The sequence below is a fragment of the Staurois parvus genome, unplaced genomic scaffold (assembly GCF_062004578.1).
Source record: "Staurois parvus isolate SC_StPar_1 unplaced genomic scaffold, SC_StPar_1.0 ptg000213l, whole genome shotgun sequence".
In the NCBI taxonomy this organism is placed as follows: domain Eukaryota; kingdom Metazoa; phylum Chordata; class Amphibia; order Anura; family Ranidae; genus Staurois; species Staurois parvus.
This window is the reverse complement of record NW_028318009.1, coordinates 2,366,471-2,390,120: the sequence shown is the minus strand read 5'-3', so window position 1 is coordinate 2,390,120 and position 23,650 is coordinate 2,366,471. Positions and strand designations below refer to the sequence as shown.

Below are 23,650 nucleotides of genomic sequence, written 5' to 3'. Positions count from 1 at the left end.
TGGATGGCATGGTAGTGGCTGGGCCGGCCAGCAGCTAGTGGGGGGCATAAAAGTTTTGTAAAATAACTCTTTTTATGCTTTTCTACCTTAAATTAATCTAAACATTTAATGTTACAAATTTTAATTTAATTTATATTCACACATACACATCATTCATCTACTCTTGGTCCGGCCCCCGGGTCCAATATATGAACCCATTGTGGCCCTCAAGTCAAAAAGTTTGCCCACCCCTGGTCTATGGTCTGCTTTATTATTATTATTATTATTATTATACAGTATTTATAAAGCGCCAATAGTTCGCTCAGCGCTGTACATTACAAAGGGGGACAGAACATGTGACAGAACAATAACAATACAATGCAAAACATGAGGGGATTGAGGGCCCTGCTCTTTCGAGCTTACAATCTAGAAGGGAGGGGATGGTGGCACAGGAGGAGATAGCTGTGGGGGATGGTAGGAAGAGTGGAGGAGGTCAGTCAAGTTAGCAGGGGGTGGGGTAGGCTTCCCTGAAGAGATGGGTTTTCAGGGTGCGCCAAAAGGAGAGGAGAGTAGGTGATAATCTGATGGGTTGGGGCAGGGAGTTCCAGAGGATGGGCGACACCCTGGAGAAGTCATGGAGGCGGGCATGGGAGGAGGAGACCAGGGAACTAGAGAGAAGGAGGTCTTGTGAGGAGCGGAGTGTGCGTGTTGGGTGGTACTTGGATATTAGGTCAGTGATGTAGTTCGGGGCAGTATGGTGGACAGCTTTGTACGTCAGTGTTAGGATTTTGAATTTGATCCGTTGTGCAATCGGAAGCCAGTGGAGGGATTGGCAGAGGGGGGTGGCGGAGATGGAGCAGTTGGAAAGGTGAATGAGTCTGGCAGCTTTAGCTCCGTTGACATCTTTGTGGGCTTTTGCTTGCGCATGCCATGGATAGAGCAGTCCATTCATTTCAATAGACTGCCCTACCCATGAGAAATGCAGGGAAAGAAGTCCAGTGTGGCACAATTGTCTCCCTAATTGTCTCAGTGACTGTTACCACCAAAAGTGGAGATAAAATGGCTTGGGGGGCCGGATTCGGCCCGCAGGCCTTGTGTTTGACACCTGTGAGCTAGACTATAAAAGTTGGACATATTCAGCACCGCATTAAATAGAGAATTTCTTTTTTTAACCATAGATACACTTTAAAGGTTTTTCCCCCAACAACCAATCAGATCCCGGTTTGCCACTTTTCTACTTCTGACTCTTTGCTATGATTTGCCCTCCCAGTTTTAATTTAAACAAGTCCAAAAGAGTACTTTGATTCTTGATGCCCAAAATCTTATTTTATTCTCTGCTTATTTTGAAGGATGACCACTTTAATTCGTCGGGGACGACGCGGAGAGGAGGGGCAAGACCGAAGAGCAGATTCAGAGGACGGCAGCAAAGAAAAAGATGAAGAGTCCTCTGGGGATTGCAAAGACATGAGGCTAACACTTATGGAGGAAGTGCTTCTTTTAGGATTAAAAGACAAAGAGGTACATTATTTAAAATGATATTCCGTATTGGCTGTAGGCTCAAAGCAGCCAATTGTGCAACACATCTCTCAGTCTATTTCCACTTTTGAAGCCAAATTAAGAAAATGCCTACTTTGTTTAATTGTTTCCATTTATGTAGCATAACGTAAAATAAATATTACAAATTGCTACTTACATTGTACATTGTTTGCCATAATTAACCTTGCCTGTACCCTGCTGGCAGATCTTATTATCAGTTGTAAGCTAGATTTGAACACTGTCTCAACAAAGGGTTAAAGATATAGCAGCTGGCCTGCTGAATTGTATGTTAATGACGGGAAAGCCAGTGTGTCCCTCTTTGTCAATGAGGAGAGATTGTTTCCTCTCATTTCAAAATGTTAAAAGTAGCTTGCAGTCTGCTCAAGGCCTGAAACAAACACCTAGAAAAGTAAGAAATATATATATTTTAATTGATTTTAACCATTAGCCGCCCGGCCAATGGCCGTTTGGCGGCTTCAAATGCGCTCCTGTATTCCGGGTGCATGCCATTTGGCGTGCTCCCGCACATGCGCAGTTTGCGCTAATGCAGAGCGGCGCAGCAGCGCGATCTGCCACCGGCCGTGCACCTCGGGCACGGCCGATGACAGATCCGAGTACCGGCTCCCGTAGCTGGTACCGTGTGACCTGCTGTGACCAATCACAGCAGGTCACATGATAGTTGTATACAATGGATGGCTTCATTCATGATGCCATCCATTGTATACTAGTGCCTAGCTGTGAATGGTCACAGCTAATCACATGTACATGTCATGTGATTAGCTGTGACCAAATCACAGCTAAGCACAAAAAAAAGAAAAAAAAAAAAAGCTGAATGAATCGATTTCATTCAGCTAAATGCTTGTTTATAGCAAAGTAATTCTTTGCTATAAGCAAACTGTGTAAGGGAAAAAAAAAAAAAATACTGATCACTTCCCCAAAGTAGTACAATGTTACTATGGTAACATTGTACTACTTTGGTCATAGTAAAATATGAAAAAAAAATTAAAAAAATGTAATAAATTAAATATAATAAAAAAATATATATATATATATTTTTTTTTTCATACTGTCACCAGTCAGTGTCCATGTTCACCGCCATGCCAGTTATATGAAGACGCTGTACTGCACTGGTGACAGTATGTAAAAAAAAAAAAATTGTGAAAATAATTTTTTTAATTTTTTCATTTTCTGAAAAATTATGACAAAAAAATACAACTTCAAAAAACTCGCCATGCCTCTTATGAAGTACGTTGGACTGTCTACTCTGCAAAAAGGGGTCATTTGGGGATATCTGTACTATTCTGACATTCTTGGACCTCAAGAAATTAGATTGGCTGTCAGTACTTCAGGATTGATCAATATTCAGATCTATACCATAGTTTGTGAACTCTATAACTTTCCTACAAACTAAATAATACATCCTAATTTGGGTTACTTTCACCAAAGACATGTAGCAGAATACATCTCGGCCTAAATTTATGAAGAACAATTATTTATTTGTAAACTTTTATAACAAACAAAGAAAAACTTTTTTTTTTTTCAAACTGTTTGGTCTTTTTTTGTTAATTTAGCAAAAAATAAAAACCCCAGCGGTGATTAAATACCACCAAAAGAAAGCTCTAGTTGTGTGAAGAAAATGATAAAATTTTAGTTTGGGTACAATGTTGTATGACCGCGCAATTGTCATTCAAAGTGTGAGAGCTCTGAAACCTGAAAAATGGCCTGGGCAGGAAGGGGTAAAATCACACGGTATTGAAATGGTTAAGTATGCTGTTTGATTGGCAGCTCATTTCAAAGTGTTAAAAGTAACTTGCAATCTGCTTAAGGCCTGCAACAAACACCAAGAAGGTTAAGAAATATATATATTTTACTTATTTTTAAGTATGCTGTGTGAATGGGAGCACATAACATAGTGGGGTTTCCTCAAATCTGACTGCAAAAGCAGAAGGTCATCCTAAGAATGTTTTACTTCACCCATTATAAGCTGAGTTGTTATTTATAATATTGTTAAACATACCATTTATCATCTGTGCGAGAAATGCAGTGACAAGGAAAGAACTGCTACACTAAACGGCTTGTGTGACCTGAAGTCTTTTGACAATCCCAGCATGCATTGTTTTCTCAGAAGCACGCAGTGCATATTTGTGGCAGGTTTGGCACTGTGGCAGGTTGAGGGGCACTGGAAATCTGCAGCAGGCTTGGTGATCTTGTAAGAGATGAGGGATTTGGAGAGGGCTGGGGAGCACTGTGCAGACTAAGTGCTCTCGGGGGGCGGGCCTTGGGACACTGAAGACCATTATGGCAGATTGGAGGGCACTGTGGGAGCTGGGAGGCACTGTGGGAGGTTAGGTGACACTGTGGAAACTGAGGGCGGGTCCTGGGACACGGTAGGCCATTTATGGGAGGTCTGATGGCTCTATAGAAGCTGGGAGGCACTGTGGGAGGTTAGATGACACTGTGGAGACCGAGACCGAGGGCGTGCCCTGGGACACTGTAGGCCATTTATGGGAGGTCTGAGGGCACTGTAGAAGCTAGGAGGCAATGTGGAAGGTTAAGGAATTTTCAGCTGGGAGATCAGGAGTGGGGAGGCCCTGGAACAGCAATGTGCCATAGCCCGGTGGTGGAAAGCCCCTGCTCTAGAGTGTTCTTCACATTTTTTACCACGAGGGCAGCCAAATTGTTCTTAGTAATTAGACACATTCAGCTGGACTTATTTTTAATGTTGAATATATTTCATAGCAAATCCAAGGCTCACTAGAACAGAAGTGGATTGAATCAGCTATAAAAGGTCTTTAATGTTACCAAGTAAGTCCTGATAAATGTAAGTGACTACTACAGGATATACCGTGACCTGGGAAATGAGAACCTTCTCAGACATATTGTGCTGGTTAGCCTGACCTCTATTGTCTCACAGAGAAGGGAATAATCACTCCTGGAGCAATAGTGAGCACTTCTGATAAGGACACCTTATTGGTTGCTTAAAGTGACCAATTTTTTTTTTTTTTTTTTTTTAATCCACGCAGGGCAAAGTAAAAGGATCCTTTAACTCCCTCTGTCCCCATCAACACATACCTTTTTCTTTCCTCCCATGTTGTTCTATTCAGCATCAAGGCCTGGGGATAGAAATCACTGTTCGATCTCCAAACCACCCTGTTATGGCTCACTCAGCTAAAGCCTGGTACGCATGTGCTGAAAGTCGGCCAGTTCAGCAGGAACCAGGTGATTTTCGGTACATGTGTATCGCTGTCCAACAAATGCTGGTCTTGCAGCATTCGATCAGCACCTGCAGGTGCTGATTGGTGTATTCTGGTGGGGGTTGAGTCCCCCTGTCAGAATAAAATAGCGCAGCGGGAGCGATCCCTGCATCACACCTTGATATGTTGATGTGGGGATCTTGCAGTTTATTTATATTTTAACCCGCTGGTTGAAGGGAGAAAAACTGAACGCATACCCAACTTAAAGTGTTACTAAACCCCCAAAAGTACAATCAGTCTGTATATGCAGTAAAGCATGCTTATTATACTCACTGTGGAACTTAAGGGGCTAATCCTCCACATTGTGTAAAAAGGATGTTTGATCCTGTTTTCTCTGATCCTTCCCTTCTTCCATTGTCCCCTAAATGTCTCCTAATAGAACAGAGGTTCAGGGGCAAGCTGCACATTCTCCGTTTGGTGTGTATTGCACCCTCCCCCCCCAAAAAAAGCATGTGATCAGCACAGGGCCAAACAGCACTGTCCAGACAGAGGTCAGGGGTCCTGCATCCTACTGGAGAATGAAAACTCCTACAAGCTGTAGCCAGTGCTCTGCTGGACACTGATAGAAGTCACAATACTGCTCTAACTGCTGATGAGAAAATGTATTTAGCAGTTTATATTTACTAAAATAATTGCATTTCCATGTTGTGTGTACTATGGGAGACCAGATATAGTGAATGCAGGGTCCGGGGGGAGCGGATATAGTGAATGCGGGGTCCGGGGGGAGCGGATATAGTGAATGCGGGGTCCGGGGGGAGCGGATATAGTGAATGCGGGGTCCGGGGAATGCGGATATAGTGAATGCGGGGTCCGGGGAATGCGGATATAGTGAATGCGGGGTCCGGGGGGAGCGGATATAGTGAATGCGGGGTCCGGGGGGAGCGGATATAGTGAATGCGGGGTCCGGGGGGAGCGGATATAGTGAATGCGGGGTCCGGGGAGACCGGACATAGTGAATGCGGGGTCCGGGGAGACCGGACATAGTGAATGCGGGGTCCGGGGAGACCGGACATAGTGAATGCGGGGTCCGGGGAGACCGGACATAGTGAATGCGGGGTCCAGGGAGACCGGACATAGTGAATGCGGGGTCCGGGGAGACCGGACATAGTGAATGCGGGGTCCGGGGAGACCGGACATAGTGAATGCGGGGTCCGGGGAGACCGGACATAGTGAATGCGGGGTCCGGGGAGACCGGACATAGTGAATGCGGGGTCCGGGGAGACCGGACATAGTGAATGCGGGGTCCGGGGAGACCGGACATAGTGAATGCGGGGTCCGGGGAGACCGGACATAGTGAATGCGGGGTCCGGGGAGACCGGACATAGTGAATGCGGGGTCCGGGGAGACCGGACATAGTGAATGCGGGGTCCGGGGAGACCGGACATAGTGAATGCGGGGTCCGGGGAGACCGGACATAGTGAATGCGGGGTCCGGGGAGACCGGACATAGTGAATGCGGGGTCCGGGGAGACCGGACATAGTGAATGCGGGGTCCGGGGAGACCGGACATAGTGAATGCGGGGTCCGGGGAGACCGGACATAGTGAATGCGGGGTCCGGGGAGACCGGACATAGTGAATGCGGGGTCCGGGGAGACCGGACATAGTGAATGCGGGGTCCGGGGAGACCGGACATAGTGAATGCGGGGTCCGGGGAGACCGGACATAGTGAATGCGGGGTCCGGGGAGACCGGACATAGTGAATGCGGGGTCCCGGGAGACCGGACATAGTGAATGCGGGGTCCAGGGAGACCGGATATAGTGAATGCAGGTTCCGGGGTTTAGTAACACTTTTAAGGGCGTCTTACCCGCTCCATTGTCCATCATGAGACAATAATGCTGTCAGATAGGAGACATGTAGTGAGTCACATGCTCATCCATGCCTGGAAGTGCTGGGTAATTCACATTACTTCAGGCAACTGAATGGAGTAACAAATAAGCGACAAAAAGTGAGTTTGTTCTGCTGCGGAGGAGCGAAGTGTCTCTATTCTTTGCACTTCTGCATAGGCAATGTAAAATTGATTGTAAAGTAGTTATTTATTTAAATAACAAACATGTACTTACCTGCTCTGTGCAAAGGTTTTGCAGAGCACATCCCCGATCCTCTTCTTCTGGGCTCCCCTGCCTGCGCTCTGGGCTTGTCTTCATCTCCGTGTGCCACCATAGCAATCCGCTTACTATGGTGGCATACATATCAAGCCGCGCTGTGTGTGTCCATTGACACACACGGTGTGGCTCGGTCCCGCCTCCCTCTTCCTCGTCACTGGATTTGATTGACAGCAGCAGGAGCCTATGGTGTCCTGTGAGGAGTGAGAGAGAGGGCACAGCGCTGGATCAAGATCGGGCTCAAGTAAGTATTTGGAGGGGGAAAGGGGGCAGGGGGGAGTTGATAATAGAAGGGTTTTTTTTTTTACTTTTAATTCAGAGAATGCATTAAGGTAAAAGAAACCTTCGGCCCTTACAACCACTTAAACGTCTGCAGTAACCAGGACTGAATTTATAAAGAGGACAACCAGACCAATCGTGGCATTTCTTAAAACATTTTCAGTGCCTAGGTTAGCAGTAAATGGCTCTTGTGTGAACAGGAAATAAAGGAAAGAAGTCTTGCATTGTATGCGGAAGTGTATAGGCATGCCATTACATTCGCTGAAAGCAGGAAGTGCTCTTGAAAAAATGTACATCTTTGCTCTTTGAAAGCTCTGCTAGGTAAGGGTAGATAAGTGACCAAATAATTCGGGGGCTAATTTTGCTTTAAAGGGATCTGCCATTAGAGATATTACAAAAACATATAAATTCCCAAATGCTTAAAATACAAACTGACATTCTCTGCCTGGTCTGTATAGTATCTCTGAATGCAGTGGGCTCCTTTTGTTTGCCCCAGAGCTAGCATGCAGCGTGGTTTACATGCTTGGCTAGCAGGATTGGGGTCCATTCCTCCATTTCATCCTGTAGATGGGTTTTTTTTTTTTTAAGTCATCCAATCAGATAACGCTTTGCATTTATTCAGGTGATGCAAAGCAATCTCTGAATGGCGCGCATGCTGAGCGGCTGATCTCCTGTGTTCAGGTAGCATCAGGCCGGCTTCTCCGCATGGGGACCCGAAAGCAATTGGAGATCACTGGCGTAGCCGTATCTGCTTCAGTGATTTCCAGCTTCTCGGCGCATCGGTCAGGTACTTCATATACATAGTTACATTGGTCCAGCTCGGATTAATATAACTATGTTAAAATATACAGCACCTCAATGGCTGATGAACAGGATATATTTATTGAACGTAAAAAAATGACAATGCACATCCCATACATTCTCTCCCCGCACCGCCCGCTCAAAAACCGACCCCTACCCCCAAAGAAAACCCCTCCAGAAAGCACAGCTCCACCCCAACAATATCCCCCTCCTCCTCTCTCTCCTTTGGGGGTGTATGTTCGGGGGATGGAGAGGAGGAGGGGTGGTCTGGTGTGAGGGTTGAGGGTGTCCTGGGGGGTGGAGGAGGGGGATATTGTTGGGGTGGAGCTGTGCCTTCTCACAAGAGTAGCCGTAAAGAAGGCATATAACATCCAAAACCAACCACTGGGTTAGGAGACACGTGCAATTTCCATCCAGAAGGGAGATAATCTCTTGGTCAAGCGACGCGTTTCAAAGGGGAGGTCCCTTCTTCCTCAGAGCACTACTGGATGATTGGCGCTGACAAATGATGTCGGATGTGGGTAGGCCAAACATGTTTCAGGGACCCCGCTCTCAAGCCTGCTACTGCTTGATTGGCCGCCGTCACTGTGTACTCGTGCTGTTTGATGGTCCAATCATGTTCTGTCTCAGGCTGGGTAAACTTTTTTTTTTTTTTTACATGTAAGTATGCTGTTCCTAAATAAATGGTGTTTCTGATTCTACTAACTGCAGCGCCCTGATTGTGCTTTCTTCTTTTTAATTAACAGATCTGTTGATGAAGGGTCATAATTAGTAATGTATGAAAGGAATGCAGGAAGCTGGTTTCAGTGAATAGCTGGAGATAGAAGCTATATGGTGCATGTGTGTTACACCTTCCTCGTCAGGTTAATCAGATTTGCTGGGTGAGGCAACCTGTGATCAACAGAAATATTCCTCTTCATAAGGCCTGAAGAATTAAGCAAAGCAGGAATTTCCTGCTGATTTTATCTTCACTAGACAAGTCATCCTTTTACTTCGTGTAGATTGAATGACAGTCGTCCTTTACAGAGCTCTGATGCCATCTATGTATTCTTTCATTGGAATGTGTCATTTTACTGACAGTTCCTTAAAGCAATTCTAAAGGTTAATTTTTTATTTTGTAACATAACAAACATGTCTATACTTACCTGCTGTGTGCAGTGGTTTTGCACAGAGCAGCCTGACTCCTCCTCTTCTTAGGTCCCCCGCAGGTTCTCCTGGCTCCTCCTGTCTGTTGGGTGCCCCCACAGCAAACAGCTTGCTATGGAGGCACCCACTGCTCCGTGTGACCATTCACATACGGAGCCGTGGATTGGCCCCACCCCCTCTCTCCTCATTGGCTCACTGGCTGTGACAGCAGCAGGAGCTAATGGCTCCCACTTGCTGTCTCAGCCAATGAGGAGGCAGAGACCCAGAGCAGCTGAGGCTGTCATTCACATGGCTGGATTGCGATGAGGCTCAAGGTAAATATTGAGGGGGCTGGGGGAGCTGCTGCACATAGGTTTTTTTGCCTTCATGCATAGAAGTCATAAAGATAAAAGACCTTCAGCCTTTACAACCACTTTAAAGTGGAACTCCAGGCAAGTAGCTTAAAGTGATTTAGTCTATGACCTTTCCGGCCCCGGCGGGAGTCTGCGGCGGCCTTTCCGGCCCTGGCGGGAGTCTGCGGCGGCCTTTCCCGCCCCGGTGGGAGTCTGCGGCCTTTCCCACTCTGTCCAAATGTGTGGCTTTAAAAAAAAAAAAAAATCTTCTCACCACATCCTAGTATAGACATTTGCAGATCAGTGAAGCAGGTCATGAGACTTTTTACAACAGAGCTAAACTGATTAAAACTTTAAATGTGTGCTGGAACGTGTCCGTGTTCCTATTGTGCTGGTTGTCATAAATTTTACCTTCAACCAGCTTATTATCAGAATCGGGGTTCTAAGTCTCTGTGAAAGTGTTCCTGTTCCTAATGCCAATTATTTTATCAGTTTAGCTGAAAGATGTAAGTAAATGTTAAGGGTCTGAGATCTTTTTGTGAGAACATGAGACTCTGTACTGCTTCCTGTAGCTGTTCATGAGACCAGTGCATTGGCATGGGCCATGTGGTCTCCGTAGAATGGGCTTGGGGGGGCTAATGTTCAGGCACAGCTGACTGAAGTTGTGGACTGGTTGCAGAAGGGACCTGAAGTCTGGATCCCTTAGTGAAAATGAGTCAGACCATCAGCAACCATATACTTTAGCTTTTACCTTTCTAGCTAAATCACTTAAGGATAAGTTCACATTTTGACCAAATATAATAAATGCACATTTTTTTTTCAGGTAAAAAAATGTGCATTTATTATTTTTGGTTGCAGGAGCCTGGAAAGCTTTGCAGCAGCGATCAGCAGATTGCAGGTCTCCTGCAGACCTATCAGTATATCTGCTTGCCGTACGGGGATGTACGAGCAAGCAGATATATTGACAGTAAGATTCAATGAACTACCACAGAGCTCCACAGTGCTGTGATAGTTCATGGAGAACTACAATCTGACAGCCGCTAAGGATGTCAGGACTTGTAGTTCATTTAGATCATTCACAGAACACTGTGAATGAAAGATGTGACTGTGGGCGGAGCCTCACAAGGCTGCGTTGTTTATAAAAATTGACTGCTTGTACAGGGAACTTCTCCCCGTACTTCTGTAACAGGGAGCGGCTTCAGCATTGGGAACATGTTAAAAAGGGGTGGAACATGTAACATGCCCAAAGGTGAACTTATCTTCTAAGGTAGACTGTGCAATAACACAACTTTTTAAATGTTGCCTCCCTGCATAAAGTTTGTAATCTAGTAACTCATCCCAACCACTCGCTGTAAGTCGTCCCCCCCATTCTCAACCGACTGAAAGATACAGGCTTCAGGGCAGCCCAGGATCCGGGGATGTCAATAGCAAACAAAAATGGAGCCGTTCAATTTTAAAAAGTCCAGAAAATGTTTGATGTCATCCAGTACAAAGGAAAGTCCTCCTGTTGCTTTTACACGATTCACTCCATCAGAAACTTAATTATGGAATCCTATGATTAAATTACTAATTCAGTGAAACGCGTAAAAATACAAATGGACTGTCCTTGTATTGGATAACATCAATAAACATATTCTGGACTTTGGAGTTTGTGCTGCTCCATCCTTGTTTGTTTGCTGTTGTAGGAAATCTTAATATAAATAACCTTCTTTAAATTTTTTTCCAAATGGCCATGCGAATACAAATCTGTGGCAAGTGTCTGTCTATGCAGGGCCAACAATGCCATTGAATCCTTAGAGAAGTGTTGTCATCCCACCAGCATCCATGGCTCCATAGAGAAGTGTTGTCATCCCAGCATCCATGGCTCCATATAGAAGTGTTGTCATCCCACCAGCATTCATGGCTCCATATAGAAGTGTTGTCATCCCACCTGCATCTGTGGCTCCATATAGAAGTGTTGTCATCCCACCTGCATCTGTGGCTCCATATAGAAGTGTTGTCATCCCACCTGCATCCGTGGCTCCATATAGAACTGTTGTCATCCCACCAGCATCTATGGCTCCATAGAGAAGTGTTGTCATCCCAGCAGCATCTATGGCTCCATAGAGAAGTGTTGTCATCCCAGCATCCATGGCTCCATATAGAAGTGTTGTTATCCCACCTGCATCTGTGGCTCCATAGAGAAGTGTTGTCATCCCTCCTGCATCTGTGGCTACATATAGAAGTGTTGTCATCCCACCAGCATCCATGGCTCCATATAGAAGTGTTGTCATCCCACCTGCATCCATGGCTCCATAGAGAAGTGTTGTCATCCCACCTGCACCCATGGCTCCATATAGAAGTGTTGTCATCCCACCTGCACCCATGGCTCCATAGAGAAATGTTGTCATCCCAGCATCCATGGCTCCATATAGAAGTGTTGTCATCCCACCTGCACCCATGGCTCCATAGAGAAGTGTTGTCATCCCAGCATCCATGGCTCCATATAGAAGTGTTGTCACCCCACCAACATCCATGGCTCCATATAGAAGTGTTGTCATCCCACCAGCATTCATGGCTCCATATAGAAGTGTTGTCATCCCACCTGCATCTGTGGCTCCATATAGAAGTGTTGTCATCCCACCAGCATCCATGGCTCCATATAGAAGTGTTGTCATCCCACCTGCACCCATGGCTCCATAGAGAAGTGTTGTCATCCCACCTGCACCCATGGCTCCATATAGAAGTGTTGTCATCCCACCTGCACCCATGGCTCCATATAGAAGTGTTGTCATCCCACCTGCACCCATGGCTCCATATAGAAGTGTTGTCATCCCACCTGCACCCATGGCTCCATAGAGAAGTGTTGTCATCCCAGCATCCATGGCTCCATATAGAAGTGTTGTCATCCCACCAACATCCATGGCTCCATATAGAAGTGTTGTCATCCCACCTGCATCCATGGCTCCATATAAAGGTGTTGTCATGCTACCAGTATCCATGGCTCCATATAGAAGTGTTGTCATCCCACCAGCATCCATGGCTCCATATAGAAGTGTTGTCATCTTACCAGCATCCATGGCTTCATGGTGTTGCTTTTAATATTCTAGTCCGGATCTGTTCATTTTAAGGGGCAGCTCCATGCTATACAGTAAGTGATGAGAAATGGGTTTAGTGCATACATTCTCCTCGCATTCCTCTGCCCAGCCCTCTGATGTTTTTTGTAAGCAACTTAAAATTTGGCATGATGTATGCCTGGAAGTTTTCACCATAGTAATGAATGCTTCTTTTCGATGTGGTCTCCTCAGTGATCAGAAGATGATGTGGTGGAGATCGGAATGGTGAAATGCTGCTGATGTGCACCTCGCAATGTTTGTATGCCCACAGCCAGGAACCGGGTGTTCTAGTCATGTACTCAGTGATGTTATCAAAGCTCCACCTCCCTTGCAAACTGCAGTTTTTCTTTTACTGAAGACTGTAATACAAGGAAATGCAGAAACTATCTTGGACTAGATTTAGTCAGGCCTCAACTCTTGAGTTTGCCTATTCATACATCCCAGATTTTCAACGTTTCCTTTAAAGTGAACCCATGGCGCTTAGGATCACAGGCAACTGCTGGTGATGCAGTAAGGCATTATTTGTCTGGCAAACGACTAGCTTTTAGTCTGCTTCTTCCTGCTCTCCTGCCCTCCCTGTAGGCTATTGAGGAGGTCCATCATATTGTACCCAAGAGTGGAATACGTGGTGACCATATGAGATCTTGTGGCTGTTTTTTCCAATACAGCCCCCTGCTTTTAAAGCTAAATTCTAGTCAGTAGTAAAATATTATTTCTTTCAGGTACATTGAGGATCACAGAAAGTCATTCACCTTTGGGTTATACTTTTTACTTACAAGAGGACTGAATGCTAGCAATTGAGAACATTTTTGGATAACCCCTCTTGCGACCAGTATGCCTCCGATTTTTTGCTAGTGCCCTTGAAGGATCGATGGCTTTACTTCATCTCTGCTGTGGGAAAGCCTAGTCTATTCTTTTATTTTACTTTTCACATTCTCTAAGTTCTGCTAGGAGAATGTTTCAACCTCCTCTGATGCCAGATTTTGGGCGTTGGGTCCTTCCGGCAGCTCTATGAGTTGCAGGCAGTTCCCTGTACTCTTGTTTTTCTTGGACCTGTTAGCATTTGTTTTCTGTTGCCCGTCCCTCAGTTCGCCTGCTTTGGGATGTCCCCAAGATGAAAGGCTTCTTGTGTCCCTCCGTGTACTAGAAAGACAACATGATTTTTGTACTTGCCATAAAATCATTTTCTTGGAGTCCACTGAGGAACACATGTCCTACCCCTCTGTGTTAATGACCATGCACTTGGTGCTACTTTGCTGCAAAATGGAGTCATGCTGGTAGTAGGAGGGGTTATTCTTGGCTGGTCTACAGTTTTGTGGTTTGCCTATTTTTTTTTTTTTTTCTTTTTTACGGCAAGTACAAAAATCTTGTGCCCACAGACCTTTTGGCTGGGATCAAGTGCAATATCTGTTCTCATCAGTGTCCAGTAACGGTGCCCCACCATCATTCTGGCCTTTTGGCTGGCTGTATAGAATCCTTGCTGGTATGATGGGGGTCCTAAGGGATCTTCCCCATGGGAACAGAAACCAGAGCACCCACTGGGTGAGGTGAGGGCTGGAAGTAACTTTCTGGTGTGGAGGGTTCTGAGAGGCCTAGTGCCTCCTGATTTGACTGGGCTTATTTGTCTGGTCAGGAGCTGGGAAAGCAGAGGGCCCGTGGTGTTGAGCACTCCCTGTGGGTGCCAATGTAGCACTATGGATTTGGAACCCAGCTGTGTGAAACTTTACTATACTACGATACCTAGATTTTTTTTTTTTTTCTGCACTGTGTCATGGGCTAGGCCTTTGGCAGGTGCTTGCACTGGTACTTTTTTCTGCCTTTATTATTTCTCTCCACGTGTTTGTCACCCTGCACTTATGCATGTTCTTCTTCTTAACTTCAATAGTAGGATATGTGTCTTTGGGCCTACTCTGTAGTGTAGGGGGAGGATGTGAAGCCATCGGGTTCCTCTGGTCTCTCTGGGAAAGCCGCCACCTTGTTCTTGCTGGTTGGCTTCAGTTGATCATGAAGAGCGAGGGGGGGACGGGGGGGGGGCAGGGAAGAGTTCTTCCTTTTTGGGTGGGGACCACTTAAGGTGTTTTGATTTTGTGCACCGCACTACCAGCTGATGAAAAGAAAAAAATGGATCGTAATGTGCATGTTTAGTCTAGGTTGGTTGTAGAGTAGAGGAATACTTCCTTTATTCCCTGTTCCTGCGGAATTGCTCCCCGCTGTATAACTGGTCCCACGAAGCCACTTCTATTAGTCGCTTGTTCAGTCGCTACCTTTCTGATGTCGTCATGTACAGTGCAGGACCACATTATCAAAAATGGAGGATAGATCTGTCTGCCAGGAGAGATAGGAGTTATGTAAGTACAGTATTTCTGAACTCTACAATGCTCTTGCTATTTGGTGGGACCACATGAAAATATTTTACTGCTGATTGGAGTTTAGCATTAAGGTTGGTGGTGCGTCATCAGGAAATGCAAAAATTGTTGTGGCCTACAGATCTAGTTTTACTTCAGGCCATGTAGAGGTTGGTATACACAGGCAGGACAACTGTATGAGCAATGTTATCTTGTTCATTAAAATAGAAAAAAGTCTCCTGCACTGCAAATGGATACCCTTCCTTTAAGCAGCCAACACCAACCTTAACCACAAAGTCACAGATACACAATACAATATAATGGTGTAGCGCTAAATGCATATAAACGCATATATATAAAGACATGCAACACACCCCTACCCACAAAATAAAAACATAAGCCCCAAATAGGGGATCAAGTGGTAGTGACACAAGTGATTCCTCTTAGACCCTGATGAAGTCACATGTTTACCGTGACGTAACGCGTTGGCACGTATCGATAGGACGAGGCATAGTGACGTCATCCCGGACGTGGACGCCATCTCTGAGCTAGATTCACATGTTCATTCCCATAGCAGTGGATTTAAGTTTTCTGTGATCATCTTCCATGTGAGTGGGCATTTTATTTCTTTAAAAATAAAGCGATTATGCAGTATTACACTATGGGAGGTCTGTTTTGTTGTCTATGACCTTCTGGTGGGATCGGTTACGGAGTGGAGCCAGGTGACAGGAGGACGTGGAAGGGTAGTAGGGATATCCAACCACGAGAGGGGCTCATCTTTCGATATAACCATCCTGGGATATATGTGGACATTCCACAAAGTGTGGTGACCCTTGTGGTCTCATAAAGGAGGTGAGGAGGCACTTTGGCTGTTCACGGATATCACCTTGCAGAGTGTGGCACTTAATATACACCATCCATCCATCAGTCTGGGTTTCTGCATCCATTTAAGATATAAGGACTAGGTTATTACCAAGATTTACACACCGTTTGGACTTTTTTCACGTGTGATAAGTTCCTCTAAGACAGTGGTTCTTAACCTGTGGGTCGCGACCCCTTTGGGGGTCGAACGACCCTTTCACAGGGGTCGCCTAAGACCATTGGAAAACACATATTTCCGATGTGTAAAGAGCAGCTACTGTGTAGAAAGCAGCTACTCTGTTAAAAGCAGCTACTGTGTAGAAAGCAGCAGTATTGGAGGTAAAACGACACTCATGAATTATAATTACTGGATAAATAATTTTATGGTTGGGGGTCACCACAACATGAGGAACTGTATTAAAGGGTCACGGCATTAGGAAGCTTGAGAACCACTGCTCTAAGAGGAATCACTTGTGTCACTACCACTTGATCCCCTATTTGGGGCTTATGTTTTTATTTTGTGGGTAGGGGTGTGTTGCATGTCTTTATATATATATACGTTTATATGCATTTAGCGCTACACCATTATATTGTATTGTGTATCTTGTTCATTAACAATATGACAAAACAGCGGTCTTGGCTTCCGTTGAACTTCTCTGTTAAATATTTAACCACATTCTTCTCTTCATATCCTGGAAGAGATCGTTTTAACCCAGAGATGATTGTATCTCATGGTTTTTTCTTTTGTTTGTATTGGTATGACACAAGAAAGTAGAGAAACAAAATCTGACACATGCCACAAACAATCCCAAAAATGGACTGGACAAAATTATTGGCACCTTCTCAAAATTTTAAAAAATAATTGCATCCCAAGTTTGTGACGCTCCTGTGATTTTGTAATTAAACTCACCTGTATCAATTACCAGGCGTTGACAATATAGAAATCACACCGGCAACCAGTTAAAATAATGAAACATTCACTCAACCTTTCTATTGTGTGTCTCTGTGTGCCACATGGAGCATGGAGAAGAAAAAGAGCAGCGAAGAATTGTCTGAGGATTTTAGAACGAAAATTGTGGAAAAGCATGGACAGTCTCGAGGTTACAAGCCCATCTCCAGAGATTATAATGTTCCTGTTTCCACTGTGCACAACACTGTCTAGAAGTTTGTAGCCCATGGCACTGTAGCTAATCTCCCTGGACGTGGACAAAAGAGAAAAACGGGTCAATGATTGCAACGAAGGATTGTTTGGATGGTGGATAAAGAACCTCGATCAACTTCTAGACAAATTCAAACTGACCTTCAGGCACAGGGTACATCTGAATGAAAAGGGACCCTATGGAAGGAGACCCAGGAGGACCCCACTGCTAACACAGAAACGTACAAAAAGCCAGATTGGAGTTTGCCAAAACTTGCCTGAGGAAGCCAAAATCTTTTTGATAAAATATCCAGTGGACAGACGAAACAAAATTTCAGCTTTTTGCTAAAGTCCATCATTCTACTGTTTTCAGAAAACGCAATGAGGCCTTTACCACTAGCCTACAGGGCACTTATACCCCCTTCCTGCCCAGGCCAATTTTCAGCTTTCAGCGCTGTCACACTTTGAATGACAATTGCGCGGTCATGCAACACTGTACCCATATAACATTTTTATCATTTTTTTTGAGACAGAGCTTTCTTTTGGTGGTATTTAATCACCTCTGGGGTTTTTATTTTTTGCTAAACAAACCAAAAACTACTGAAATTAAAAAAAAAAAAAGTTTTTTCTTAGTTTTTGTTTTAAAATTTTGTAAATAAGTGATTTTTCTCCTTCACTGATGTGCGCTAATGAGGCTACAGTGATGGGCACTGATGGGCACTGACGAGGAGGCACTGGTAGGTGGCACTGATGGGCATTGACAGGCATCACTGATGGGCACTGAAAGGCAGCACTCATATATGGCACTGTTAGGCGGCACTGACTGGCACTGTTAGGTGGCACTGATAGATGTGCACTGGTAGGCACTGATATGTGGCACTGATGGGCACTGGCAGGTGGCACTGATGAGCACTGACAGCTGGCATTGATGGACACTGTTAGCTGGCACTGCTGGGGCTACACTGATCGTCAGGGCACACTGATCATCAGTGCCCTGATGATCAGTGTACATGTCCCCTCCGAGGAATGCTGATTACTGGCTCTCCTCTCCTCTGGAGCGACGATGTCAGTGTGTGAGAGCTCGTGAGGAGAGAAATGCCGATAACCGGCATTTTCCTATTTACATGTGATCAGCTGTGATTTGACACAGCTGATCACATGACCGAGCCGACATCTTTGGTCACCACCAATCGCCACGCTGCCGTGCACGTGCGGTTAGAGTGGGAGGAACGCCATATGACGTCCTTCCAGAACAAGAGAACCGCCTTGCGCCCGTCATTTCCTTATATGGCGACCATGAGGCAGTTAAAGAAAAGAATCCAGTCCCTCCAGTCGCACATGGTGGGGGGTCACTGATGTTTTGGGGTTGCTTTACTGCTTCAGGCACTGGATGTCTTGGCCGTGTGCATGGCATTATGAAATCTGAAGACTATCAAATAATTCTGGGGTGCAATGTAGGGCCCAGTGTCAGAAAGTTGGGTCTCCGTCAGAGGTCATAGGTCTTACAGCAGGACAATGACCCAAAGCACATGTCAAAAAGCACTGAAATGGTTTCAGACAAAGCGCTGGAGAGAACTGAACTGGCCAGCAATGAGCCCAGATCTCCATCCCATAGAGCTCCTGTGGAAAGATCTCAAAACAGCAGTTGGGAAAAGGAACCCTTCCAATCTGAGAAACCTGGAGCAGTTGGTGAAAGAAAGCGTGGTCCAAAATTCTGGTAGAGAGGTGGAAAAAACTCATTGATGGTTACAGGAAGCCATTGATTTCAGTTATTCTTTCCAAGGGGTGTGCTACCAAATATTACATTGAAGGTGCCAGCAATTTTGCCCAGTCCATTTTTGGGGGTTTGTGTAGAATGCGTCAAGATTTGGCTTTGTTTCTCCACTTTTTTTGTGCCATACCAATACAAACAAAAGAAATAAATATGAGAATGCCGAAACATTTGTCATTGCAACAATTCTCTGGGCGAAGTGGTGCATTATGTGACAGAAATACAGGGGGGCAAGATTTTTGGCCATGGGGCAGCTATATCTGCTATATTCTCTTGTTACATATGTAGCTTTTGCTTCCAACTTGGCAGGGGAAGCCAAGAAGCAGGCACTGTACTCAGCCAATCATAAGAGGCCAAGGCATGCCCTGTGTGTCAGTCGTAATAATGCCTCGGTTTACAAATTTCTTTTGCAATATGAACGGATCAATTGGTTTTCAATGCATTTACAATATTTTTTTAATCCGTATTTATTCCTTTAAAGTGCACTTTATAAAGAGTTTTGAACAGATAAAACTTTTTTTTATTTTTTTATTTCTGAACTCCGGAATGGATTAATTAGTTTTCAATGCATTTACGAATTAATTTTTAATCATGTCCCTGTACAGTATTTATGCCTTTAAAGTGCACTTTATAAAGCGCTTTGAACAGATCAAATACTTTTTTTTTTTACTTTTTTTTTTCTGACCTTCAGAACAGATTAATTGGTTTTCAATGCATTCCTATGGGAAACCACATTTCGGTTTACAAATGTTTCGCAATATGAAAAGTCCCGCAGGACGCATTAAATTCGTAAACTGAGGTACGCCTGTAATTACAACTATAAACCAGAAAAATGGTTCCTTTTTAAATATTAACAAAACATTTGTAGGAATGTTTTGATTATACAAATTTTTATGTCATTGGCTAAATAAATGTTTAAGGGATCACTTCCCCCCCCTTTAATATTTTACATGGCTGCACCCCAATCCAGATGGTTGACAAAACAAGATGAGAATCAGGGAAAATCAGTAATGTTTTTAAGGAAGCGATGATGTACACCTTCTACAGTGGCGTATGTGTTTTTGGAGTGGTTTCTTTTTCCTGTCAGTGGTAGATTACTGTAGTAGTTTCCTCAGTCAGTATGCCCTGTCACCTAGTACGGATTATGCAGATATGGACCCAGCCCTTTCCACAGACTTCCCTATGGCTGCTGCACTTGTAGAACCAGTGGAACAAGCTGGGGCCATGTCCGGGTGTTGGTGAGACTATACTGTACAATGTCATACCCCTACTTTTGCCTATGACGCTGGGAAAATGCCTTTGCCGCCAAAGTGGCAATGCGGAGTACAGTGTATGCCTGGAATGGCATTTATAAAATAAGATTTCAGAGTTGTCTGCCTGTCTTGTAGGTTTATGTTTGTTCAAGTGAACTTTTTAATAGCAATATTGTTTAAATTGGCAAATATTGGCAAAAAAAAAAAAAATCTGCATCTGAGGTCCTTTTGTATGGATCTTATCTTCTGCTGTACACATGTAAACAGCTAATGTTGAGCTAATGTTTACATGCATGCGGCACAAATGTACTCTATTGAAGTTCAAGGGCCACCTGCTTCTTATCACGAAGCCACCTGCGTTCTAGTAAAGGTGGAGGCTAGGTTCGATAGTTGCCTGGATCCGAGCAATGAAGGACACTAGACTTGTTTGAGAAGCTGCCTGCATCCGAGCAATGGAAGATTCTAGGCAACAATAGCTTCATTTGTCCTAGCAACAGAGAATGCTAGGTGACTTCCTTGAGAAGCTGCCTACATCCTAGCAACAGAAGAGACTGTGTTCTTGCAATGGAGGACACTAGGAGGCAACAACCAACGGTATCCTAGCAATGGAGGATGCTTAGCAACAATAGCTTCCTGTCTCCTAGCAATGGAGGATGTTAGGCTGCTTCCTTGAGAACCACATGCATCCTAGCAACTGATGGATGCTAGGCAGCTTTCTTGAGAAGCTGTCTGCGTCCCAGCAATAGAGGATGCTAGATGAAAATAGCTTCATGCATTGTAGCAAAGGAGAATGCTCACAAAGTTAGAAGTTGCCAGCGCCCTGGAAATGGAAGGATGCTCGGTGGCGTCCTTGAAAAGCTTCCTGCATCCTAGTAACAGAGACTGATGTGTTCTTACACCAGAGGACACTAGGTGGCAATAGCTGACTGCATCTTAGCGACAGAAGACGCTAGGCAGCTTCATTGTGGGGTCGCCTGCATCCTAGCAACAGAAGACACTAGGCAGCTTCATTGAGGGGTTGCCTACATCCTAGCAACAGAAGACGATAGGCAGCTTCATTGTGGAGCCCCCTGCATCCTAGCAACAGAAGGCGCTAGACAGCTTCATTGAGTATCCGCCTGCATCCTAGCAACAGAAGACACTAGGCATCTTCATTGAGGAGCCACCTGCATTCTAGCAATAGAAGGATGCTAGGCAGCTTTCTTGAGAAAGGATGCTAGCCGCCTGTGTCCTAGCAACAGGGCCATTTTTGCTGTAACACTATATGGTTGTAAATGTTGCTCAAATTTTTCTTGGGTGCAGAGCACTTTTTACTCAGGATCTTGCTGCCAGCTTCTGCCGGCAAGATCCTGCGTACTAGTTCCCATACTATCATACAGCTGTGTGCATGTACTCTTTGACTTAATATCAGCCTCTTGCCATCTACTGTACAGCAGAGCTTAGCTTTGGAAAGAGGAATGCAGCACAAGGAGCCAATCAGATATGCTGAGATGCACATGTGCTGACAAGGTGCTTGCTGATAGTAAGAGAAAGCAGATTGACAGATGAGCTCATTCCTCCGCTTCTCCTTCACTGCCCAATCATAGACTGGGAGCAGAGACAAATCTAGGTTATATAACTGAACTGCAGTAGAGCAGAATCCGGTTTGCAGGCTGGTTTTGTTTGGCAGGGCTATGTAAATCTCAGGAATTAATAAACAAACACAAATCCTGAGGCAGGTGATACAGGTCCATGTATATATATTATTGGTTCAGCTTTTAAAAAAAAAAAGAGTTAAGCGAAGGAACTTTGTTGAGTCCTCAGGGTTCATCACCAATCCTGGGCAGCCTCCGTGACCAACAGTGAGTTGTAGGAACGGGGCGGACCTGCAGAACTCATGGGGCGGACCTGCAGAACTCATGGGGCGGACCTGCAGAACTCATGGGGCGGACCTGCAGAACTCATGGGGCGGACCTGCAGAACTCATGGGGCGGACCTGCAGAACTCATGGGGCGGACCTGCAGAACTCATGGGGCGGACCTGCAGAACTCATGGGGCGGACCTGCAGAACTCATGGGGCGGACCTGCAGAACTCATGGGGCGGACCTGCAGAACTCATGGGGCGGACCTGCAGAACTCATGGGGCGGACCTGCAGAACTCATGGGGCGGACCTGCAGAACTCATGGGGCGGACCTGCAGAACTCATGGGGCGGACCTGCAGAACTCATGGGGCGGACCTGCAGAACTCATGGGGCGGACCTGCAGAACTCATGGGGCGGACCTGCAGAACTCATGGGGCGGACCTGCAGAACTCATGGGGCGGACCTGCAGAACTCATGGGGCGGACCTGCAGAACTCATGGGGCGGACCTGCAGAACTCATGGGGCGGACCTGCAGAACTCATGGGGCGGACCTGCAGAACTCATGGGGCGGACCTGCAGAACTCATGGGGCGGACCTGCAGAACTCATGGGGCGGACCTGCAGAACTCATGCAAAAGTTGACTTTCACTTAGAAGTCAAGATTTAAATACCGCCGTGGGGTTTGGGGCTCCCAGGATTCTCCGGAAGACTTGAAAGTACATGCAGGTACATGGTACTTAAGAGGCTTTGTGAATACAGGGGGACTTCAGTGTGGTAACCCAAAGCAACCAAATCTTCTGTTACTAAAGCCTGTAAAAATGTCTGTGATGGGATATTGTGGTTTGTAAAGAATTTTTCTTACAAAAATAGTAATTGCAGTTAAAAAATAAATATTTGCAAGCATCTATTATGATCCTGTGGCCATGGCCTTCTTCTTTCCTGCCAGCCACGTTTTGGTTCTCCTCATTCCCCACATACCATATACCCAGATAACAGCGATGTCTCAGAATAGCCACCTTCTAATACAGTGTTTCTATTCGGGACTTGTCAAACTTGTCTGAACTCAACCTCACCTTCCTGCCTTGTCTGAACCCTCGCTCCACCCTAGAGCAGTGCCTGTGATCACACCAGGATAAAGATAGCAGATACACAATGATCAGATAAATGGGTGTGAAGGAATACACAAAAGTTGATTGAACTGAGTAAAGCCTCCTATACACTGCAAGTCTGTTTTCATTCAGCCTAGAGGGCTGAACGAAAAACAAAACCTGACCGATTGCTGTACTAACATCACTTATGTTAGTACAGCGATCCCCCACCGCTGTGCTATTGTGTTCTGACAGGGGGACTATCCTCCACCAGAATACACCGCTCAGCACTTTCAGCCATTGGCTGAGAGCGCTGATCGGAAGCCGATCGTCAGACCTTTTTCTGCCATGTCCAGCTTCTGTCGGACCAGCTGCTATACACACGAAGTGAATGTTGGCCAGTTTCTGTTGATCCAGCTGATACTGGCCGGTATTCTGCCCGTGTGTACTTAGCTGAAGAGCCCATTCACACAGATATCCAAAAATGACATGTACATATGTGTGTTTAGTTTTGTATGCAGCTGTATGGAAACCTTTGGGCCCATTCACACAGCTGTCTATGGCAGCGTGGAAAAAAAAAATTCTCCAAAGCTGCATTTGAGTATACAAGGAACTTTGGGCTCTGCACAAAGTGCTACAAAGCCTCCCCCTGCAATCCAAAGGACAGATCAGGTGCCAGCGTTCAAACAAGCTCATCCGGCCCGGTAGAAGCAAATCAAAAGACAATGGAAACGCTGCACATTGGAACCCAGCCACTATATAGAAAGATGAAGATACGGATTAAGCCCCTCCTGACTCTACCGCTCTATAATTAAGCCCCATGGGCGG

The 23,650-nt window shown here is 45.4% G+C and overlaps 1 protein-coding gene across 2 annotated transcripts in view; it reads left to right on the top strand.

The window, feature by feature from the left end:
• Nucleotides 1-23,650, top strand: part of GOLPH3L (golgi phosphoprotein 3 like) — an 85,292-nt gene that overhangs the window by 14,003 nt on the left and 47,639 nt on the right. For both annotated transcript variants that reach the window (XM_089678954.1, XM_089678956.1), the window contains exon 2: nt 1,329-1,497. In XM_089678954.1, the coding sequence (XP_089535080.1) occupies nt 1,330-1,497 (168 nt within the window). In that variant the 5' untranslated portion in view covers nt 1,329. The remainder of the gene's footprint in view (nt 1-1,328; nt 1,498-23,650) is intronic.